We start from the raw sequence: 19,284 nt of genomic DNA on the forward strand, positions 1-19,284 counted from the left end.
GAGTAAGGGGCTTGTTCGCTTGCTGCAGGACATTTGGAGAATTATTATCTAACAATAAAGGGTGAGTGGTGCTCCGAGATCTTTAACTCATCTGATAAGATTTTTAAAGAGTGTGATATATTGTTCTCTTTCAGAAGCCTATGTTAATTTCTTAACAATTTTTTTCATTGAAGTATAGTTGATTTACAATGTTGTGTACAGCAAAGTGATTCAGTTTTATATATGTTCTTTTTCAGATTCTTTTCCCTTTATAGGTTATTAAAAGATATTGAGTATAGTTCCCTGTTCTGTACAATAGTTCCTTATTAGTTATCTATTTTATATGTAGTAGTGTATATGTGTTAATCCCAAACTCTTAATTTATCCCCCCCCACACCTTCCCCTTTGGTCACTATAAGGTTGTTTTCTCTGTCTACATTAATTTCTTTCTTTTTTAAAAGGTTTTTTTTTTTTGGATGTGGACAAGTTTTTTAAGGTCTTCATTGAATTTATAATTTTGCTTCTGTTTTATGTTTTGGTTTCTTGCTGGAGGCAAATGGGGTCTTAGCTCCTCCACCAGGGATTGAACCTACACGCCCTGCATTGGAAGGTGAAGTCTTAACCACTGGACCACCAGGGAAGTCCCTATGTTAATATTTAAACAGCACTTCTAGAATTCTTAGGTTGCCTGCATTTGAGCAAGGCCCTCTCTCTCTGTCTTGTTTTGTTGTTGTTCTGTTGACAGGTTTTCTGTGAAACAATTCAAGATTTGTTGCTTTAAACATTTTTTTTCTGAACATAACAACTTTAGTTATATACATGGCTCCACTTGTTAAAGAAATTATAGAACCACTTTAGATCTAGCAGAATGATCTGGTTGTTAGGGTGAAGGTGCATGCATGCATCCATGCAGCAGGCACTGTGCCAAGAATGTAAACGCCACAAGGGTAGGGATTTTCCTTACCCCTTACACAAGGGTAAAGTTTCATTTACCCACTGCTGCACCCTCAGTACCTAAAACACTGGCACCACAGAAGTGCTCAGTAAGATGCTGGATGGATGGAGCCTGCAGTGATGGGAATTGAAAGCACATATTTTCCTCCCCCAAACTAACTGAATTTTGATGACTTGTGAAATCCCCCGAAATTGGAAAGAAAGAAGTAATTTCATGTTAGACCTCTGTGGTGTGTGTCTAAAGAGATTTCATGTCTTGTAGGACTCTGGCATATCTAGTTCCTCTAACGCATCTCTGAAAGGAAACTGACCAACTACAGGTACATTTGAAGGGTCTGCTTTTTTAAAAGAAATTGAATTTTTTTAAATGCCCTTTTTAACTCATTCTTTTTGACTACACTTTTACATAAATGACCTCCTACCATACATTTTAAAATTTAATCATGAGATATCTCAAAGCTCCCACATCAAGATGTCTCAGGTGGCAAAACTCTTTTTCTTCTGCCTTTCTCTAGGAGTGGCTCCTGGTGAGAAGGATGGGGAGGATGCTAACTTGGATAGGTGAGAGGATGTGGGTCGGTGAAGAGGCAAAAGGCCCTGGTGAATTCCATGACAGTAGCTGGAAGTTAGGAGCAGGAGAAATGGGTATCCTGTGGGGGGTGAGTGGGCCACCTTCTTTCTTAGAGCTGCTTGTCTGGCTCTTCCTGGAGTCATGGCCACAGATCTAAGCAAGAGAGGCCGCTATTATTAACCCCATTATCCACATTCTATATAGGAGGCAAGCAAACTTCAGGGGGTGCTGTGACTTCTGGGCAGACACCTGCCCAATGGAAGAGCTAGATTAGCCCTCCAGAGGTCTCCTTCTGAGCCCGAGTTCTTAACGACTAGACCAGGAGATCAAACCAGTCAATCCTAAAGGAGATCAGTCCATAATATTCATTGGAAGGACTGATGCTGAAGCTGAAGCTCCAATACTTTGGATGGCAGTTTCCAATACCTCTGATGTGAAGAAGTGACTCATTGGAAAAGACCCTAATGCTGGGAAAGATTGAAGGCAGGAGGAGAAGGGGACGACAGAGGATGAGATGGTTAGATGGCATCACTGACTCAGTGGACATGAGTTTGAACAAGCTCTGGGAGTTGATGATGGACAGGGAAGCCATGGGGTCTCAAAGAGTCGGACACAACTGAGCGACTGAACTGAACTGAACTGAGGCCCTCTGGGACCCCGTGCTATGGGTACTGCTGTGACATTCTTTATGCTGTGGTTCTGACTTCTGCTCTGGAGCCTCTAACACCAGTCACCACCGTCACTCACCTGATCAGGCACAGGAGTCCCTTGGGTGCTAGTCCTCTAGTCCTGTCCCTGGACAAAAACAGTGTGAGGCTGAGAATAACGCCTGTTACCCATGTGTAGTCAATGCCTTAGGACCCAGAAGGATGGGGCGCAGCAACAAGCCTTTCATCCACACTCCTTAAGTCACTTTTTGGGGGCACTTCTGTCCCATTTCTCACAGGGTGGTTGTCCCCCACATTAGCTGGGACAGTGATGAATTTCACTCCTGTCACACAGAGCTATGGAGAAGATGCACTAAATGACAACTGAAAAGGCTTGTGAGGGGAAGACCAGGGATGTCCTTGTCTTTGTAACCATGGCAACTGTAGCCTAGTCTTGCCGTGGGTAGAAAGCCAGACCTGTTCTCTTGTGTGCGGTGCTCCTTTTGACTTGTAAGGAAACCCAGAGGCAGAAGAGCCTATAGATCAGACAGCGATGAGGGCTTCCATCTGCTACTGTTGATTCTTTCCATGACATTCATAACTGGTTTTGAAAGCCCTCTTTGTAAGAAAGATTCATCTTTGATGGAAATGCTACAACCTCTGATGTATTAGTGGGAAATGACTGTAAAAGAAAGTCTGAAAGTATCAGCCGCTCAGTTGTGTCTGACTCTTTGTGACCCCATGGACTGTAGCCCGCCAGGCTCCTCTGTCCATGGAATTCTCCAGGCAAGAATACTGGGGTGGGTAGCCATTCTCTTCTCCAGGGGACCTTCCTGATCCAGGGATCGAACCCTAGTCTTTTGCATTGCAGGCAGATTCCTTACCATTTGAGAGATAGTGAGGAGATTTGCTAAAATCACAAAATAGTGGCTTGGAAATGTCTGACTCCTGGGCTTGCAGGAGCCTACTTCTGTCTCACAGCTGATATCCATGGTGCCATCACTTTCTCAGAAAACTGTCTCCCTCTTACAGCAGGCACACCTCATTTTATTGCATTTCACTCTACTCTGCTTCAAAGATACTATGTTTTCTCCCTCTCTCATTTTTTAACAAAGTGAAGATCTGGGGCAACCCTATGTTGAGCAATTCTATTGGCACCATTTTCCCAGCAGCATTTGCTCACTTTGGTTATTCTCACAATATTTCACACTTTCCACTATTGTATTTGTTATGATAATCTGTGGTCAATGTGACTTGCTGAAGGCTCAGAGGATGATTATCATTTTTTAGCAATAAAGTATTTTTAATGGAGGCATGTACATTGTTTTTTAGACATAATGCTATTGCACTCTTAACAGACTAGAGAGGAAACAACTTTTACATGCACTGGGAAACAAAAAAAAATATGCGACTCACTTTATTATGATACTCACCTTATTGTGGTGGTCTGGGCCTAAACCTGCAATGTCTTTGGGCTGTGTCTATAATTACTTGTGATTTTCCAAGTGACGCTGAGATATAAAAAATTGGGTCTGCCTGTGGCTGAGAACAATGTATTTAGATGAAGTAGATATTTCTGACTGGACAAAAGGACCTTGTTTTTGCTATATACACACTCGGACTTGAAGAATTACACAGTGGCTTTAAAGCTTTTCTATTGTTTTCAATTTATTTCTGAATGAAGGCTTGCTTTACCAAGATACTCGTTTTTAGTGCCAGCAGAGTCTGGGATAGTACAAATGTGCCCTTTTTTGAGTGATCTGAATACTGAAATTGGGGGTCAGGGGGGTGATGATTCTCAAAACTGATGCCTTAATAATTCCTTTGGAAATATGCCATCATGGATGTTTGTCTCACTGCACTGAGAAATGCTAAGTATGGTTCTATTAAAGACAATCAAGAGTATTGATTTTTCAGAAAATTCTAATGACTTAGAGATTTTATTCTTTCTCTTATCTAATTCTACAGTAACTCTCCATCAAAAGCTGAACATGTATTTCAGGCTATAACAGGAGATGTGTGCCTAAAATATCTGAAGGGGTGTGCATAGGACTCTAGGCATGGATGGTAGCAATGTTTTTGTTTTCATGGTTTTTGTATAGTAGGCCCCTGATGGTTATCTATTTTATATATAGCAATGTGTATATGTTAATCCCATCCTTCTAATTTATCCCTCCTCTACCTTATCCTTTGGAAACCATAAATGTGTTTTCTGTGTGAGTTTTAAATATGTACCTTCAATACAAAGAAAATGTTTAACAATTCTGTCAGTCATTATGATCTGGTTGTTTTTCCTCTCACTGGAAAGTTGGGAGGTCACTTGCCCTTCCAGCTGTTAGGCCTCAGTCCTCTGTCTGATGTTCCCATCCCTGGGACTATATCATGGAGGGCCAAAAGGGCATTGTTTTATTTTTATTGAAGTAGAGTCAATTTACAATATTGGGTTAGTTTCAAGTGTACAGCAAAGTGATTCAGTTATATATCAATTTACTTTTCAGATCATTTTCCATTTTAGGTTATTACATGCTATCAAATATAGTTCCCCATGCTATACAGTAGGATCTTATTGTTTATCTATTTTATATGATAGTAGGTTGTACCTGTTAATACTATACTCCCAAATTATCCCTCCCCTCCTCTCTTTCCCCTTTGGTAACCATAATTTGTTTTTTATGTTTTTGAGTCCATTTCTGTTTTGTATACAGATTCATTTATATTATTTTTTAATTCCTCATATAAGTGATAGCATATAATATTTGTTTCTCTCTGTCTGACTTACTTAACTTAGTATGACATTCTCTAGGTCTATGTTGTTTCAAATGACATTATTCATTCTTTCTTATGGCTCAATGATATTCCATTGTGTGTATATGTATATATATATATACACCACATTTTCTTAAACCAGTTGTCTGTTGATGGGCACTTGGGTTGTTTCCATGTCTTGGTTATTGCAAATAGTGTTTCTTTGAACACTGAGGTACATGAATATTTTTGAATGAGTTTTCATCTTCTCAAGATATTTGCTCAAGTGTGGCATTGTTGGATCACATGGTAGCTCTATTTTTAGGTTTTTTAAGGAACCTCCATACTGTTCTCCATAATGGCTGCACCAATGGCTGCACCCCCCCCCCCAGCAGTATAGGAGGGTTCCCTTTTCTCCACACCTTCTCCAGCATTTATTATTTGTAAATATTTTTAATATGGCCATTCTGACTGGTGTGAGGTGATACCTCACTGTGGATTTGATGTGCATTTCTCTAGTAATTAGTGATATTGAGCGTCTTTTCACATTCCTGTTGGCCATCTGTAAGTCTCCTTTGGAAAGATGTCTATTTAGGTCTTTCAAAAGGGCATTGTTTGAGTAACATATTTGAATGTAGGTCAGGAATTTGAACCAGCTGTGCAAATAACATGCCAAACTACTCTGTACTATTTACATAGGGATTTCTATTTCTATTGCTTATTTTGAGTCATAGAGAAAAGAAAGGAGAAAGGAAGGAAGAGAGAGTTAGGGACAGAGAGGACAATGAAGACTGAGAATGTGTCTGGACAAAGAACACAGCAACACTATAATACAGGAGCCCACAGACCAGGAGGCTAGTCCCCTATTGTGTGGACACCAAGCTCCTCAAATTCTTAGTTCCTTGGTCTATGGAAAAAACCTCCTTGCCTGGCCTGTATTTTAGGGCCAGTTAGAAAATCCAAGGACAGACCTGATTTAACAATACCCATTAGGGTGGATACAAAGGAAGGAGGCCATATTAAGGGAACAACTCAGTTTGGGGACATCTCAAGCAAACCAGATATCTCGTTCCTCCATTTTGCCTATCAGACACAGTGCCAAATGCTTCTCTTGATGGAAACCAGACAGATTTCATTCATATCAAGGAAAGGAAGTGCTGGTGTCTCTATAGCCACAGTCACATTCAGAATGTTAGATCTTAGAGGTGATGTAGTTCTACCTCTTTAGTTAAAACATAAGAAAACCATTGTAAGGTTATGGGACTAGTTCAATATCTCATAGCTAATGAATAGCAGAGAGAGGATGAGAAGTCAGTCTTCTTGTTTCTGACTGGGGTTCTGACACTGCCCTTCTCTCTTTTACCCTCCTGAGGTTCAGGGTGTGTGAAAGATTCTGTTTTTGGGTATGTTCATTGGGTTGAGGATTGTGAAGAAAGGATATTCTTGACATTTTTATCCTTAAATCTGGAACCACCACAAAGAGTCCTAAGAATTCTATGGGCACAGTGAGAGCTTGGCTTCCATGGTTTCTTTTTTACTTTGTACATGATCTGTGGCTCTGAGGGTTGACAATTCTAGAGTGAGCAAAGCTGGAGTCAACCACAACAGCTGCATTTTAGAGGCATTCTTTGAGAGGATCCAACTGTGCTATTTAAAAAATATATTTATATATATTTTCAGGTGTGAGTTCAATGATAAATTGTCAACTTTTCCAGGGATTTTATATTTAATATCATCTTCTCCAATCATTGAATCAGAAAGGAAGCCTCCTCAGCTCTTCTAAGATGACAGAGGGCAACCTGCTTAAAATCATAATGCAAAGCCTCATTTAACTGATTCACTTAAAATTCATTTCCTCAAATCTTCAGCTAAAGAGTTTTTAACAGCCAAAGATGGCTATCAGTTTAAGTACAAAATTTTTTTTTTCAAGCATAAGGAGGCAGCACATTGATCAAAAGGTTAGTGAGTAGGTAACAGGAGGGAGGAGCCAATTGTGCCAATGAACAGCATACATTTTAACCTAGAAATAATATTACTAAGAGGAACATTGTAAACAGAATGGCATTTTTAAAAAGAAAACATGCAATCACAGGTTACACGTTTAGTTAAGGTTTTTCCAAACAATTAACTTGCAGATAGGACCCCCAAAATGAAGAGACAAATATAAATTACTATAAGCTGTTTTATAATTTTAAAAATTTAAACGGTGTTCTGAACCCTATAAAATAAGCAAGTTCAGTTCAGTTCAGTTCAGTCGCTCAGTCGTGTCCGACTCTTTGCGACCCCATGAATCGCAGCCAGGCATGCCTCCCTGTACATCACCAACTCCCTGAGTCTACCCAAACCCATGTCCATTGAGTTGATGATGCCATCCAGCCATCTCATCCTCTGTCATCCCCTTCTCCTCCTGTCCTCAATCTTTCCCAGCATCAGGGTCTTTTCCAATGAGTCAGCTCTTTGGGTCAGGTGGCCAAAGTATTGGAGTTTCAGCTTCAACATCAGTCCTTCCAATGAACATCCAGGACTGATCTCCTTTAGGATGGACTGGTTGGATCTCCTTGCAGTCCAAGGGACTCTCAAGAGTCTTCTTCAACACCACAGTTCAAAAGCATCAATTCTTTGGCACTCAGCTTTCTTTACAGTCCAACTCTCACATCCATACATGACCACTGGAAAAACCATAGCCTTGACTAGGCGGACCTTTGCTGGCAAAGTAATGTCTCTGCTTTTTAATATGCTATCTAGGTTGGTCATAACTTTCCTTCCAAGGAGTAAGCGTCTTTTAATTTCATGGCTGCAGTCACCATCTGCAGTGATTTTGGAGCCCCCAAAATAAAGCCAGGCACTGTTTCCCCATCTATCCGCCATGACGTGACGGGACCAGATGCCATGATCTTAGTTTTCTGAATATTGAGCTTTAAGCCAACTTTTTCACTCTCCTCTTTCACTTTCATCAAGAGGCTTTTTAGTTCTTCACTTTCTGCCCTAAGGGTGGTGTCATCTGCATATCTGAGGTTATTGATATTTCTCCCAGCAATCTTGATTCCAGCTTGTGCTTCATCCAGTCCAGCGTTTCTCATGATGTACTCTGCATATAAGTTAAATAAGCAGGGTGACAATATACAGCCTTGATGTAGTCCTTTTCCTATTTGGAACGAGTCTGTTGTTCCATGTCCAGTTCTAACTGTTGCTTCCTGACCTGCATACAGGTTTCTCAAGAGGCAGGTCAGGTGGTCTGGTATTCCAAGACTGAACCGTATTAATACTTATACAAGAACCCCCAAATTATTATGAAGAGCATACATGTTTTCATCTGTCTCTTTATTTATAACCCTGCTTTATCCAAAATATTATGGTTGTGTCTAAAATGCAATAGTAATGGTGGTTCTGGAGAATGTGGCTCACCCCTGGGTCTTGGCTCCCCTCTCCCCTCTGCTGGCTTCTTCTGAAAAGCCCCAGATCCACCCATGTTTCAGTCATAACCCCACTGCTCACAATGCCCAGAAACTCACCTTTCCTTTGAAGTAAAGATGTATGTTGTTGTTGTTGTTGTTCAGTCACCAAGTCATGTCTGACTCTTCATTACCCCATGGACTATAGCATGCCAGGCTCCCTGTCCCTCGCCATCTCCTGGAGTTTGCACAAGTTCATGTCCATTGAATCAGTGATGCAATGTTGCTTTGTATCTTTGCCTAGTAAGAGTTTAATCTAAAGACTACCATCAAAACTATTAGTAAGGAGCGTTGTCTTTTTCCTACCAATGAGAAGGCAAGAAACTTAAAAAAATTCTTGTGTGTTCTTTGAACAGCTCAAAGGATCTATGTGTATTCTCTGGGAACCTGGGGATTAGGGTGAATCTGTGTTCTATTTCATAGTAGTTCAAGGCAAAGAGAGATGAAAAGTTTGGGGATGAGATTTGGGGTGCTCTTTGTTTTCTGTTTTTAGTAATTTTAGAACTCTGAATTTGTATAAACAATGAGTATCATTGGTTTAAATTTTTTTATATTTAAATTTTAGATTATTATGGGGAGAAGGGAAGTAGGCAAACTAATCCACAGGGCTAGTAATAGAAGGGTAGGGATGACAGAAGGGTATTCCAGTCAAAAACAGCTGCTACCTCTCCCCTGTTCCAGCTTTGTCTACCTTGCCTAAGAATCCTGCTTTGTCCTTGCTGGTCCCTGTGACTTCTCTATGATAGTGAAAACGGCATGGGCTTTCCTGTCAGAAAGCCCCAGGTTCAAGACTCAAACCATTCCTATTAACTCTACAGTTTTAGAGCCAAGTTATTCAAACCAAGCCATAGTTCTTTCTTTTGTAAAATGGGTACAATAAAACTTTCTTAACTTCTGTGAACCCTCAGTGCAACCATAATTGTCAAGCTCCTAGCATGGTTTCCTGGGGGAGGAAATGGCAGCCTACTCCAGTATTTTTGCCTGGAAAATTTCCATGGACAGAGGAGCCTGATGGTCTACAGTCCATGGGGCTGAAAAAAGAGTCAAACACGACTGAGAACAGCATGGTTTCACAGCTAAGCACAGAGTGTTTTCACATGTTTACAAACAAATTATCTCGTGATGCTTCATCCCTTACCTCATCCCAGCCCATCTCATTGCAGTCACCAGGTAACTTGAAGACAAGGGGATATTCCCATTCCATTGGACTTGCCAGCTGAAAATCTATACATATAGTTATTTAAAGTTGAGTTAATTAAGATGAAATAAAATTAAAATTTCAGTTCCTTATTTCAAATGGCTAGTACATAGGAGAGCATGGATAGAATATTTCCTTTATTGCTGAAAGGTTTATTGACTGGCTCTCTTGACTCTCTTGCAGCTACAGATGTGATGCTGTTCTGGCCAATAAGTATAAGCAAGGGCCCTTGGGTAAAGCTTTTTTGGAAAGCAGCTGCAGCAGCAGGATCAATGTTGTGACCAGTGGTGACTTTGAGGTGAAAGCTATGGGGATGGACTGGAGATATAATTTTGAGCTGATAATTTGGAAACAGACTGTAGCTAATCATATTCTTATGACTTTATCATCTTTCCCAATTCCCATGTTACAGTCATCCCAACACTAAAATACTAACTCTACCTTAAATTGGATGAAGTCTTTGATCTCAATGTATCATGTTCTTTTGATGGGACACAATATTGTAAAGCAATTGCCCTCCAATTTAAAAAAATCATTAAATAAAAAAAAGAAAAAGCAGTATACTCTCAGTAGTCAGGAAAATCTTTCCTTCTCTGTCCTACCTCCATTAGTTCATTCATTATTTTGTTTCCCTTCCTTCTTTTCTTCCTACTTTCCTTCTTTTTTCTTTCCTCCTCTCCTCCTTTCTTTCTTCCTTCCTTCCTTCCTATCCTGTCCTCCTTCCAGTACACAGTAAGGATGTGACCTGACCTAGGAGCTTTTACTGAAAGACTGTGATCTTTGTACTGAATCAGGGGGATACGTCATCAATGAATCTGTACAGCTTCCTGCTCTACAGAGTATTACTAAGCAGGTGCTCTAGCTATTACAATAAGCTGTTTCAGACTGTTCAAAAATGAGTGACTCTAAATGAACGGTGCCTATAATGCCAAAGAGAAGTGAGACCAAAATCTGATAGGTGCTGCAAAACAGCTTACCTATGGAAATGACCTTACTTCAAAACATCTTCTCTGGACTCCCTTTCTTAATCAGAATTTATTATAGGTTATTTTCTTCTACCATGTATGCTAGGCACATGGTGTTCTGAACTGAGAATTCATGAATTCTAATCCTCATCATTGAATTGGCTTCTTGCCTAACCTTGGGCAGAGGACACACCATGTCTTTAATGCATTCCTCTAGGAATCACATGGATTGGTATAAAAGGTTTAATTATTAATGGAATTTGCAGAGAACTTGCCTAGCTGAATAACTCCAGCCAACCTTAATTTTTAATCTTTATAAATACCTTTGAATTTTAATAAGTTCTTAGCAAGGCAGCCATTTATTCTTTAGGTATGGCTTCCACCTTATGGTTTTATCACATGCTTTGCTTTATCTCCTCTTCATATCCCTTCTCTGGATGGCATTTTCTGCTATCCTCCATTTCCCTTATATTTTATCCTTGCATAACAACTGTAGTTTGAGAAAATGTAGTTAAGAAAGTGGAAACTAATTGCTAAAAAGGGCATCTGAATTTTCTGTGAATGTTTGCAAATTTTGTCTCCCTTTTGACATCAGAGATGAAAAGTTAGAGTTATCACTTTAAATCACAAGGTATTCTGTGAAGAGAGAGGAGATTTTTTTTTTTCTTCTATTATATATGCTGGCTAAATATAAAGCCAATATTTTGAACACACTACTCTGACAGGAACAATTTCATACATGGTGGTTAGACTATGAGGCTAGCTCACATAAGCCTATTTCTCTCACAGTCAGATCTCTAACTTTGCCATGAAAAACAGTGGCAAGTAATGCTGTTTTAAGCCAAGTATTTAAGTAAATAGAAAACATCTCCATTTTAGTTTATAAGTCTCTGGCTTTTCTTGTCTCCTATACCAATATGTTTGTAGCCTCACTTAGGCTTGTCAACCCTAAAGAACACTTTGGAATTATTTTTCCTTTAACAAAAAGGAGAGAAGAAAGGTGGATGGTGAGATGACACTGTTATGACTATGTAGCCTTAGGTGAAAGGTGGTACTCAGGGCTTGAGATGGTTTACACATTCATGAGAAAGGATTTGTTAGTGTAGTTAGCTTTACTGTGGAAATATGATCCAAGTGGGGAACAGAGGAGAGTATGTCATATGGTCCCTCGAAGGGGAAGAAGGAAGCTGGTGGAGATGTGGCAGGAAGGCAAGTTTCCTCAAGGGAGATACTAAGTAGTACTGTTATCCCCATACCCACTCCATGGTGGGGTGTTGGAAGGGTGTGTGTGTGTGTCTTAGGGGTGCTGTGATAGAAACTAGGAATGTTCAGAAAATGATATGGACACAGAAGCAGGGCTTTAAAAGTACAAGGCACAGTGTCCATCGGTGGATGAATGGACAAACAAAAGGTGGTGTGTTCATACAAAGTATGCAATAGTCAGACTTAAAAAAGGAAGGGAAATCTGACATGTGCTGCAACATGGATAAACTTTAAGGACATTTTGCTAAGTGAAATGAAAGGAAAGTAAAAGTGTTAGTGGTTCAGTTGTGTCCAACTCTGTGTGACCCTATGGACTGTAGCCCACCAGGATCCTCTGTCCATATGTGTCTCCAGGCAAGAATACTGGAGTGGGTTGCCCTTCCTTTCTCCAGGGGATCTTCTCGACCCAGGGATCAAACACAAGGTTCCCCAAATTCAGGCAGATTCTTTACTATCTGAGCCACCAGGGAAGAAAGTACGCGGTAGTCAGTGTTAAAAAAGAAGACAAATCTGACATATGCTCCAACATGGATAAACTTTAGAGACATCATGCTAAGTGAAATAATCTAGCCTCAAAGGGCAAACACTGTATGATTCCACTTAAATGAGGCACCTATAGTAATCAAATCCATAGAGAGCAGACCTAGAATGGCTATCAAGGGCTGGGGGTGAGGCGAGTGGGGAGTTTTTGTTTAATGAAACAGAGTTTCAGTTTTTCAAGAAATGAGTTTGGAGATGGATGGTGGAGATAGTTACACAACAGTGTGAATGTACTTAAGGCCCATGAACTGTACGCTTAGAAGTGGTTAAGATGCTAAGTTTTATGTTATGTGTAATCTATCACAGTAAAAATGAATGTGCTGGACATAATTAAAGAATGTTGAAATTTTCTGTTTCTCCTGCATGGTACAAGATAGAATACTAGAGGGGATGAGAGGACAATGCTTCTACTAAATTGTCTTTTAAGCCAATGCTTTTTAAACTGCATGTTTTAGCTCATTAGTAAGTCATACTGTAACTGAAAGTGAGGTCCAGCTGCTTACTGCTGAAAAGCCATTAAAGAGGCAAGGTTTGTGGAAAGGAAAGTTTGCTTTATTTTGAATGTTGTCAAGGAGGGTGGGGGGGAGGAGGGTGGTATAGACACCCTTCCAAAGGCTGACTCCCCCCACTGACTATCAGTGAGCAAGAGTTTTTATAGACAAAGGAAGAGGGTTACATGTAGAAACAGCATAGTCAGCTGCGATAGTCATCTTGAAATTGGTCAGGTGGTGGTCTGACCAGTGTCATCCTGATTGTTTTAAGTACAGTTAATTTTTAGTTCTGGGCTTTCCAGGTGGCGCTAGTGGTAAAGAACCCACCTGCCAATGCAGGGCACTTAAGAGACATGAGTTTGATCCCTGGGTCGGGAAGATCCCCTGGAGTAGGACATGGTATCCCACTCCAGTCTTCTTGCCTGAAGAATCCCATGGACAGAGGACCCTGGTGGGCTACAGTCCACAGGTCCACAAAGACCTGGACATGCCTAAAGAGATTTAACACACAGGCACCACTAATAGTAAGTGGTTTTGAATATGAACTTGACACCTACCACTCTGTTCATAGCTGACAGGACTGATTCTAACACAGGTTTCAACTAGATCATTATCTATGAAAGGTGAAACAATATGGTGAACCCAGTTAGACAGTCTTCACCTGGGAAGAATGGGTTTCATCAGGATAAGTTGCAAACCATTTCCATAGCAAAAAGAACATTTTCAGAAAATGAACCGAAAAGCATGTTGCATTTAACATCCCATTTAGTATTTTTGTAAATGTCTGGGTTCTTTGATTCTCCATTATTATTAGCAGGAGCAATAAACAAAGAGAAACACACTCTGAATTAGTTTACTTCCCTTTCAAAATGTGGAACAAACACTAGCACACAAACTTTTTGTACCTGATTGGCAAAAATTCCAAAAGTTTTACTTAATTCATCTCAGGCTAGTAGATAAAACTTACACCAGCAACAAATATCAGGGGAGGAAAATAATGTATTTCTCTTGATAAAGTAACAGAATTTGCCTGGTTGTCTTGGGAGATAATTACTTTTTTCCCTTTAAAGGTTATTGTTTGCTTTTCTTTTCCTAGTTTCTCCAGGAATATGAATTTGATGTAAATATAGCGTGGTTATGTGTCCTAGCACCTTGTCCTGTGTTGCTTTGCTTTGTTCTGTTTCGGATGCATTCAATTACATTCAGAATCTTGCCCACGTTTACAGTTTCTGAACTCCCAATCTCTTATTCAAGGCCAATTGATAGTCTTTGGCTGTTTCTTGCCTTCTCTATTGATTGTGGTGCCTGGCCTGGAGATGTCTCCTGCAGTTGTCTTCTGGAAACCTTTACTGCTGGGCAAATTCTCAACTGTATTTATCATTAATGAGGGAGCACTGTCCTTTGAAGATATCAAAATATATGGAACAGGCTTTTCTGATACCAACCACCAGAAAAGAGAAATAGGGTCCTTTGGCTGGACCCTCCAAACAACTGAGTTCATTTTATTTGTAGGAAAACACAGGGGGCCACGTTTACCTCTGGGTATTCATGACTGCCCTTGGCAAGTCCTCAACATAAGTCTGGCCTTTCCTGGTAGCTCAGTTGGTAAAGAATCCACCTGCAATGCAGGAAACCGCAGATTTGATTCCTGGGTCAGGGAGATTCCCTGGAGAAGGGATAGGCTACCCACTCTGGTATTCTTGGGCTTCCCTGGTGGTTGGGAAGATCCCCTGGAGGAGGGCATGGCAGCCCACCCCGGTCGGTTGTCTGGTGAATCTCCATGGACAGAGGAGCCTGGTAGGCTACAGTCCATGGGGTCGCAAAGAGTCGGATATGACTAGCGACTAAGTACGACACAGCAACTCAAGTCTGATGAAAGGATGATTCAATGAACAAGAAAATGGAGGTGAACTACTTTGGAAATGCAGCATGTCAAATAAGTAACTCGTCCAGTCATTAAAATAGTATAGTGAAAGGTCTTTTTACTTTTCTAGACTTTAAAACTTTCCTGCAATGAACATCAATTATGTTTGTAATCTGACGAAAACAAAGAAAAATAAACAGAACACTAGTTTAAAAACAAAGGATCTAATTGCTTTTTTAAGGATGGCATTCATTTGCTCCATGACGCATTTCTTTAATGTCTTCCTCATTTGCAGCAATCAATGTTTTAACTGTGCACCATACACATACTCACATACTCAAAGCATTACTGATAAAAGTATTGTCAACAAGCATTTATTGAGCACTTATTACATAGCAGGGTGCTTTCTATGCACTGTTGGGTATTTATGGATAAATAATACATGAGTCAGGCCCTCAAGGAGCTCATTTATGATGCAGGTGGGACCAAAGCCATAATTGTTCATAATGAATGGTAGCTTTTAGTGGCAAACTGTTCTGCACAAGCAACTAATGTGCTTTGTCCATATTTAAAACTTACCTGATGGCACAAGGCATGTCTCTGACATTTTTAAATTAAAATTTTTACTTTGAGATAATTGTAGATTCACATGCAGTTGTAAGAAATAATACAGAGCGATCCCATGTATCTTTTTGTCAGTTTCCTTCCATGATAATATCTTGTAAAATTATAGGACAATATCACAATTGGGATGTCGCCAAGGATACAGTTAAGATGCAGAGCATCTCCATCCACCGGGATTCCTTATGTTCCCCTTTTATAGCTACATTTTCTTCCTTTTCCTGACTTCTCTCTCCCATCCATAATCCTTTGGCAACCACTAATCTAGTTCTATAATTTTTTCGTTTTAAGAATGTTATGTAAATGGAGTCATAAAAGATACAATCTTTTGAAGTTTCTCTCTTTTTTTTTTCTCATTCAGCCTAATTCTCCAGAAATCCATTCAGGTTTTTGTGTGTATCAACAACTAGTTTCCATTTATTGCTAAGTTGTATTCCATTTGGGAAAATCCGCTGGAGAAAGGAATAGCAACCCACTCCAGTGTTCTTTTCTGGAGAATTCCATGGACAGAGGAGCCTGGTGCACTACAGTCCACGGGGTTGCAAAGAGTTGGACACAACTGAGCGACTTCTACTTTACTTTACTACAGTATTCCATTGTATAGACGTATCACAGTTTGTTTAATTATATACCTATTGAAAGACATCTGGGTTGTTTCCAGTTTAGGGCTATTGTGGAGAAAGCTACTATAAATATTTGTGTACACTGTGTGTACACAGGTGCTTCCTTGGTGGGACAGACAGTAAAAAATCTGCCTGCAGTGTGGGAGACCCAGGTTTGATCCCTGGGTCAGGAGGATCCTATGGAGAAGGTAATGGCTACCCACTGCAGTATTCTTGCCTAGAAAATTCCATGGACAGAGGAGCCTGGTGAGCTACAGTCCATGGGGTTGCAAAAAGTCGGACAGAACTGAGCAACTAACACTTATACTTTCACAATGTGTGCATGTAAGTTTTCATTCCTCTAGAATTAATGCCCAGAATTACAATTGTTGGGTGGTATATAGTTGCATATTTATCTTTTTTTTTTTAAGAAACTGACAAAACTTTTTCCAGAATGGCTGTACCATTTTACATGCCCATAAGCTATGTATGAGTGACCCATTTCTTCACCCTCGTCAGCATTTGATGTTATGATTTCTCTTTTAGCCATTCTGATAGGCGTGTAATGATATCTCACTGTGGTTTTACTTTGCATTCCCTAGCAGCTAATTATTTTGAACATCTTTTCTTGTCATTTTCTGCCATGCCATCTTGTAATTGGATTTTTTGTTGCCTTTTAACAATTGAGTTCTGAGAATTATCTATGTATTCTAGATACTTTGTCAGATATAAGGTTGCAAATATTGCCTCCTAGTGTTTTTCAGGTCTTTTCATCCCCTTAAACAGAACCATTAGTAAAAGTTTTAAATTTTGATTAAGTCCAGCTTATTAATTTTTCCTATTGTGTATCGTGCTTCTGAAGTCAAATTTAGGAGTGCTTTGCCTAGCCCTAAATCCTGAATATTTTCACCCATGTTTGTTCTTTCTAAAAAGCTCTATAGCTTTATGTTAGATATTTAAGCTTAATTAATTTTTAGTCACTTTTTGTATAACGGGTGAGACTTGGATCGGTTTCTTTGCCCAGTGGTGTGTTAATTGCATGAGCACCTTTTGTTGAAATGCTCTTGTATTAGTTTTAGTTTCCAACAGCTGCCATGAAAAATTACCGCAAACATGGCGGTTTACAAGAACAGAAATATATTCTGTCACATTTCTGGAGGCCAAAAGTCTGAAATCAGTGTCAACAGGGCCTTGCTGCCTCCAAAGGCTTTTGAGTATGGTGTAATAAAAAATCTTTGTCTTCTTTCATCAGCATCGTAGTTTTCAACATGCATGTCCTAACCATGCATATGCATAACATATGTTAAATTTCATCTAAGTATTTCATATTTTTGGAGCAATTTAAGATGATATTGAATTTTTAATTTTGGTGTCCACATGTTCATTGTTAGCTTATAGAAACAAAATTGATTCCATGTTTATTTTGTATCCTGCAACCTTGCTGAACTCATTTATTTTAGATAAGATTTTTTTAATATATTTTTTGTAATTGTCTATATAGACTGCCATGACATTTCATTTCTTCCTTTCTCATCTGCATGCTTATATCCTTTTTTGCTTCATTGAACTAGATAGAACTTCTACTACTGTGTTGAATAAGAAGGATGAGAACTGACATCTCGCCTTGTTCTGATCTTGAGGGGAATGCGTTGGCTTTTACCATTAAGTATAATGTTATCCGTAGGGATTTTTTGTGTATGTGCGTATTAAGTTGACGAAGTTTCCCTCTGTTCTCAGTGTTTTGAGAGTGTTTGTCAAAAACCGGTGTTGAATACTGTCAAATGCTTTTGCTTCATCAGTGGATAAGGTAATGTGATTTTTTTTCTTCAGCTTGTTAGTATGGTAGATTGAATTGATTGGCTTTTGAGTATTGAACTAATTTTCCATCTCAGAAATAAATCTCACTTGGTCATGGTGTATAATTCTTTTCATGTATCACAGAATTCTATTTGCTAAAGTTTTTTTTAACATTTTTAACGTCTATATTCATGAGGGATATTTGATTATCATCTTCATTTTGTACAATCTTCATCTGGTTTTGATATCAAGGTAATGCTAGCTTTAAAAATGAATTTAGAAATACTCCCTCCTCATCTAATTTTTTTTAAAGAAATTGTGTGGAATTGGCATTAAATCTTTAAATTTTTTTAGAATTCTCCAGTAGAACTATCTGGAATTGGAAATTTCCTTTTAGGGAGTTTTTAAATCTCCTGAAAAATTATAGAGCTATTGAAACCATCTATCTTATTTTAGGTGAGTTGTGGTAGTTTCTACTTTTCAAAGTATTATTTCATTTCATCCAATTTGTTGGTCTTGTGTGTGTAGAGTTGTGCATAGTCTTCTACTATTATCCTTTCAATGTCTGTAGCATCTATAATGTTTCATTCCTGATTTTGTTGAGTCTTCTCTCTTATTTTCTTTGTCAGTCTTGCCTGAGACTGGCGAATTTCATTGATCTTTTTGAAGAAACAACTTTTTGGTTCACTGTTTTTCTTTATGGTTTTTGTTTTCTTCTTTGATTTCTGCTCTTATCTTTTAAAATTTCCTTGCTTGTTTTGTGTTTATTTAATATTTTGTGCTTCTTCTAGTTTCTTGTGGCATGAGCTTAGATTATTGATTTGAGGGTTTTTTCTTCCTAATGTAAGAATTTCATGCTCCAAATTTTATTCTCAGCATTGCTTTATCTGTGCTCTACAAATTTTAATATGTTTTCATTTTCATTCAGTTCATAGTATTTTTTAAAAATTTACCTTGAAACTTCCTTTTTGATTCGTGGATCATTTAGACATGTGTTGTTTAATTTGCATGTGTGTAGTATTTTACTATAATCATTCTGTTACGATCCTATTTTGACTCCATTGTGGTCAGAGAATACACACTATTTGATTTTAGTTCATTTACATTTGTTGCTGTTTGTTTGATATGTTCTACCTTGTGTATATTCTGTAGGTACTTGGACAGTTGTTGGATTGGATGTCTTATCAATGTCATTTACATTCTGTTGATTAATGGTGTTTTCAGGTCTTCTTCAGTTCAGTTCAGTCACTCGGTCATGTCCGACTCTTTGCGACCCCATGGACTGCAGCATGCCAGGCCTCCCTGTCCATCACCAAATCCCAGAGCTTACTCAAACTCATATCCATTGAGTCGGCGATGCCATCCAACCATCTCATCCTCTGTCATCTCCTTCTACTCCCACCTTCAATCTTTCCCAGCATCAGAGTCTTTTCAAATGAGTCAGTTCTTCGCATCAGGTGCCCAAAGTATTGGAGTTTCAGCTTCAGCATCAGTCCTTCCAAGGAATATTGAGGACTGATTTCCTTTAGGATGGACTGGTTGGATCTCCTTGCAGTCCAAGGGACTCTCAAGAGTCTTCTTCAACACCACAGTTC

At 39.2% G+C, this 19,284-nt stretch overlaps 1 protein-coding gene across 9 annotated transcripts in view; it reads left to right on the forward strand.

The window, feature by feature from the left end:
* The window catches only part of NTRK2 (neurotrophic receptor tyrosine kinase 2), a 386,793-nt gene that overhangs the window by 246,021 nt on the left and 121,488 nt on the right, over window positions 1–19,284 (forward strand). For 2 of the 9 annotated variants that reach the window (XM_081521633.1, XM_081521696.1), the window contains one exon: window positions 9,730–10,101. The exons of 6 other annotated variants lie outside the window; for them this stretch is intronic. In XM_081521633.1, the coding sequence (XP_081377759.1) occupies window positions 9,730–9,827 (98 nt within the window). In that variant the 3' untranslated portion in view covers window positions 9,828–10,101. Of the gene's footprint in view, window positions 1–9,729; window positions 10,102–19,284 lie in introns of those variants that run through there. One more of the 9 variants, XM_081521689.1, reaches the window with a different exon arrangement.

This window comes from Giraffa tippelskirchi, chromosome 1, assembly GCF_054371585.1.
Source record: "Giraffa tippelskirchi isolate mGirTip1 chromosome 1, T2T-mGirTip1v1.2.pri, whole genome shotgun sequence".
Lineage (NCBI taxonomy): Eukaryota > Metazoa > Chordata > Mammalia > Artiodactyla > Giraffidae > Giraffa > Giraffa tippelskirchi.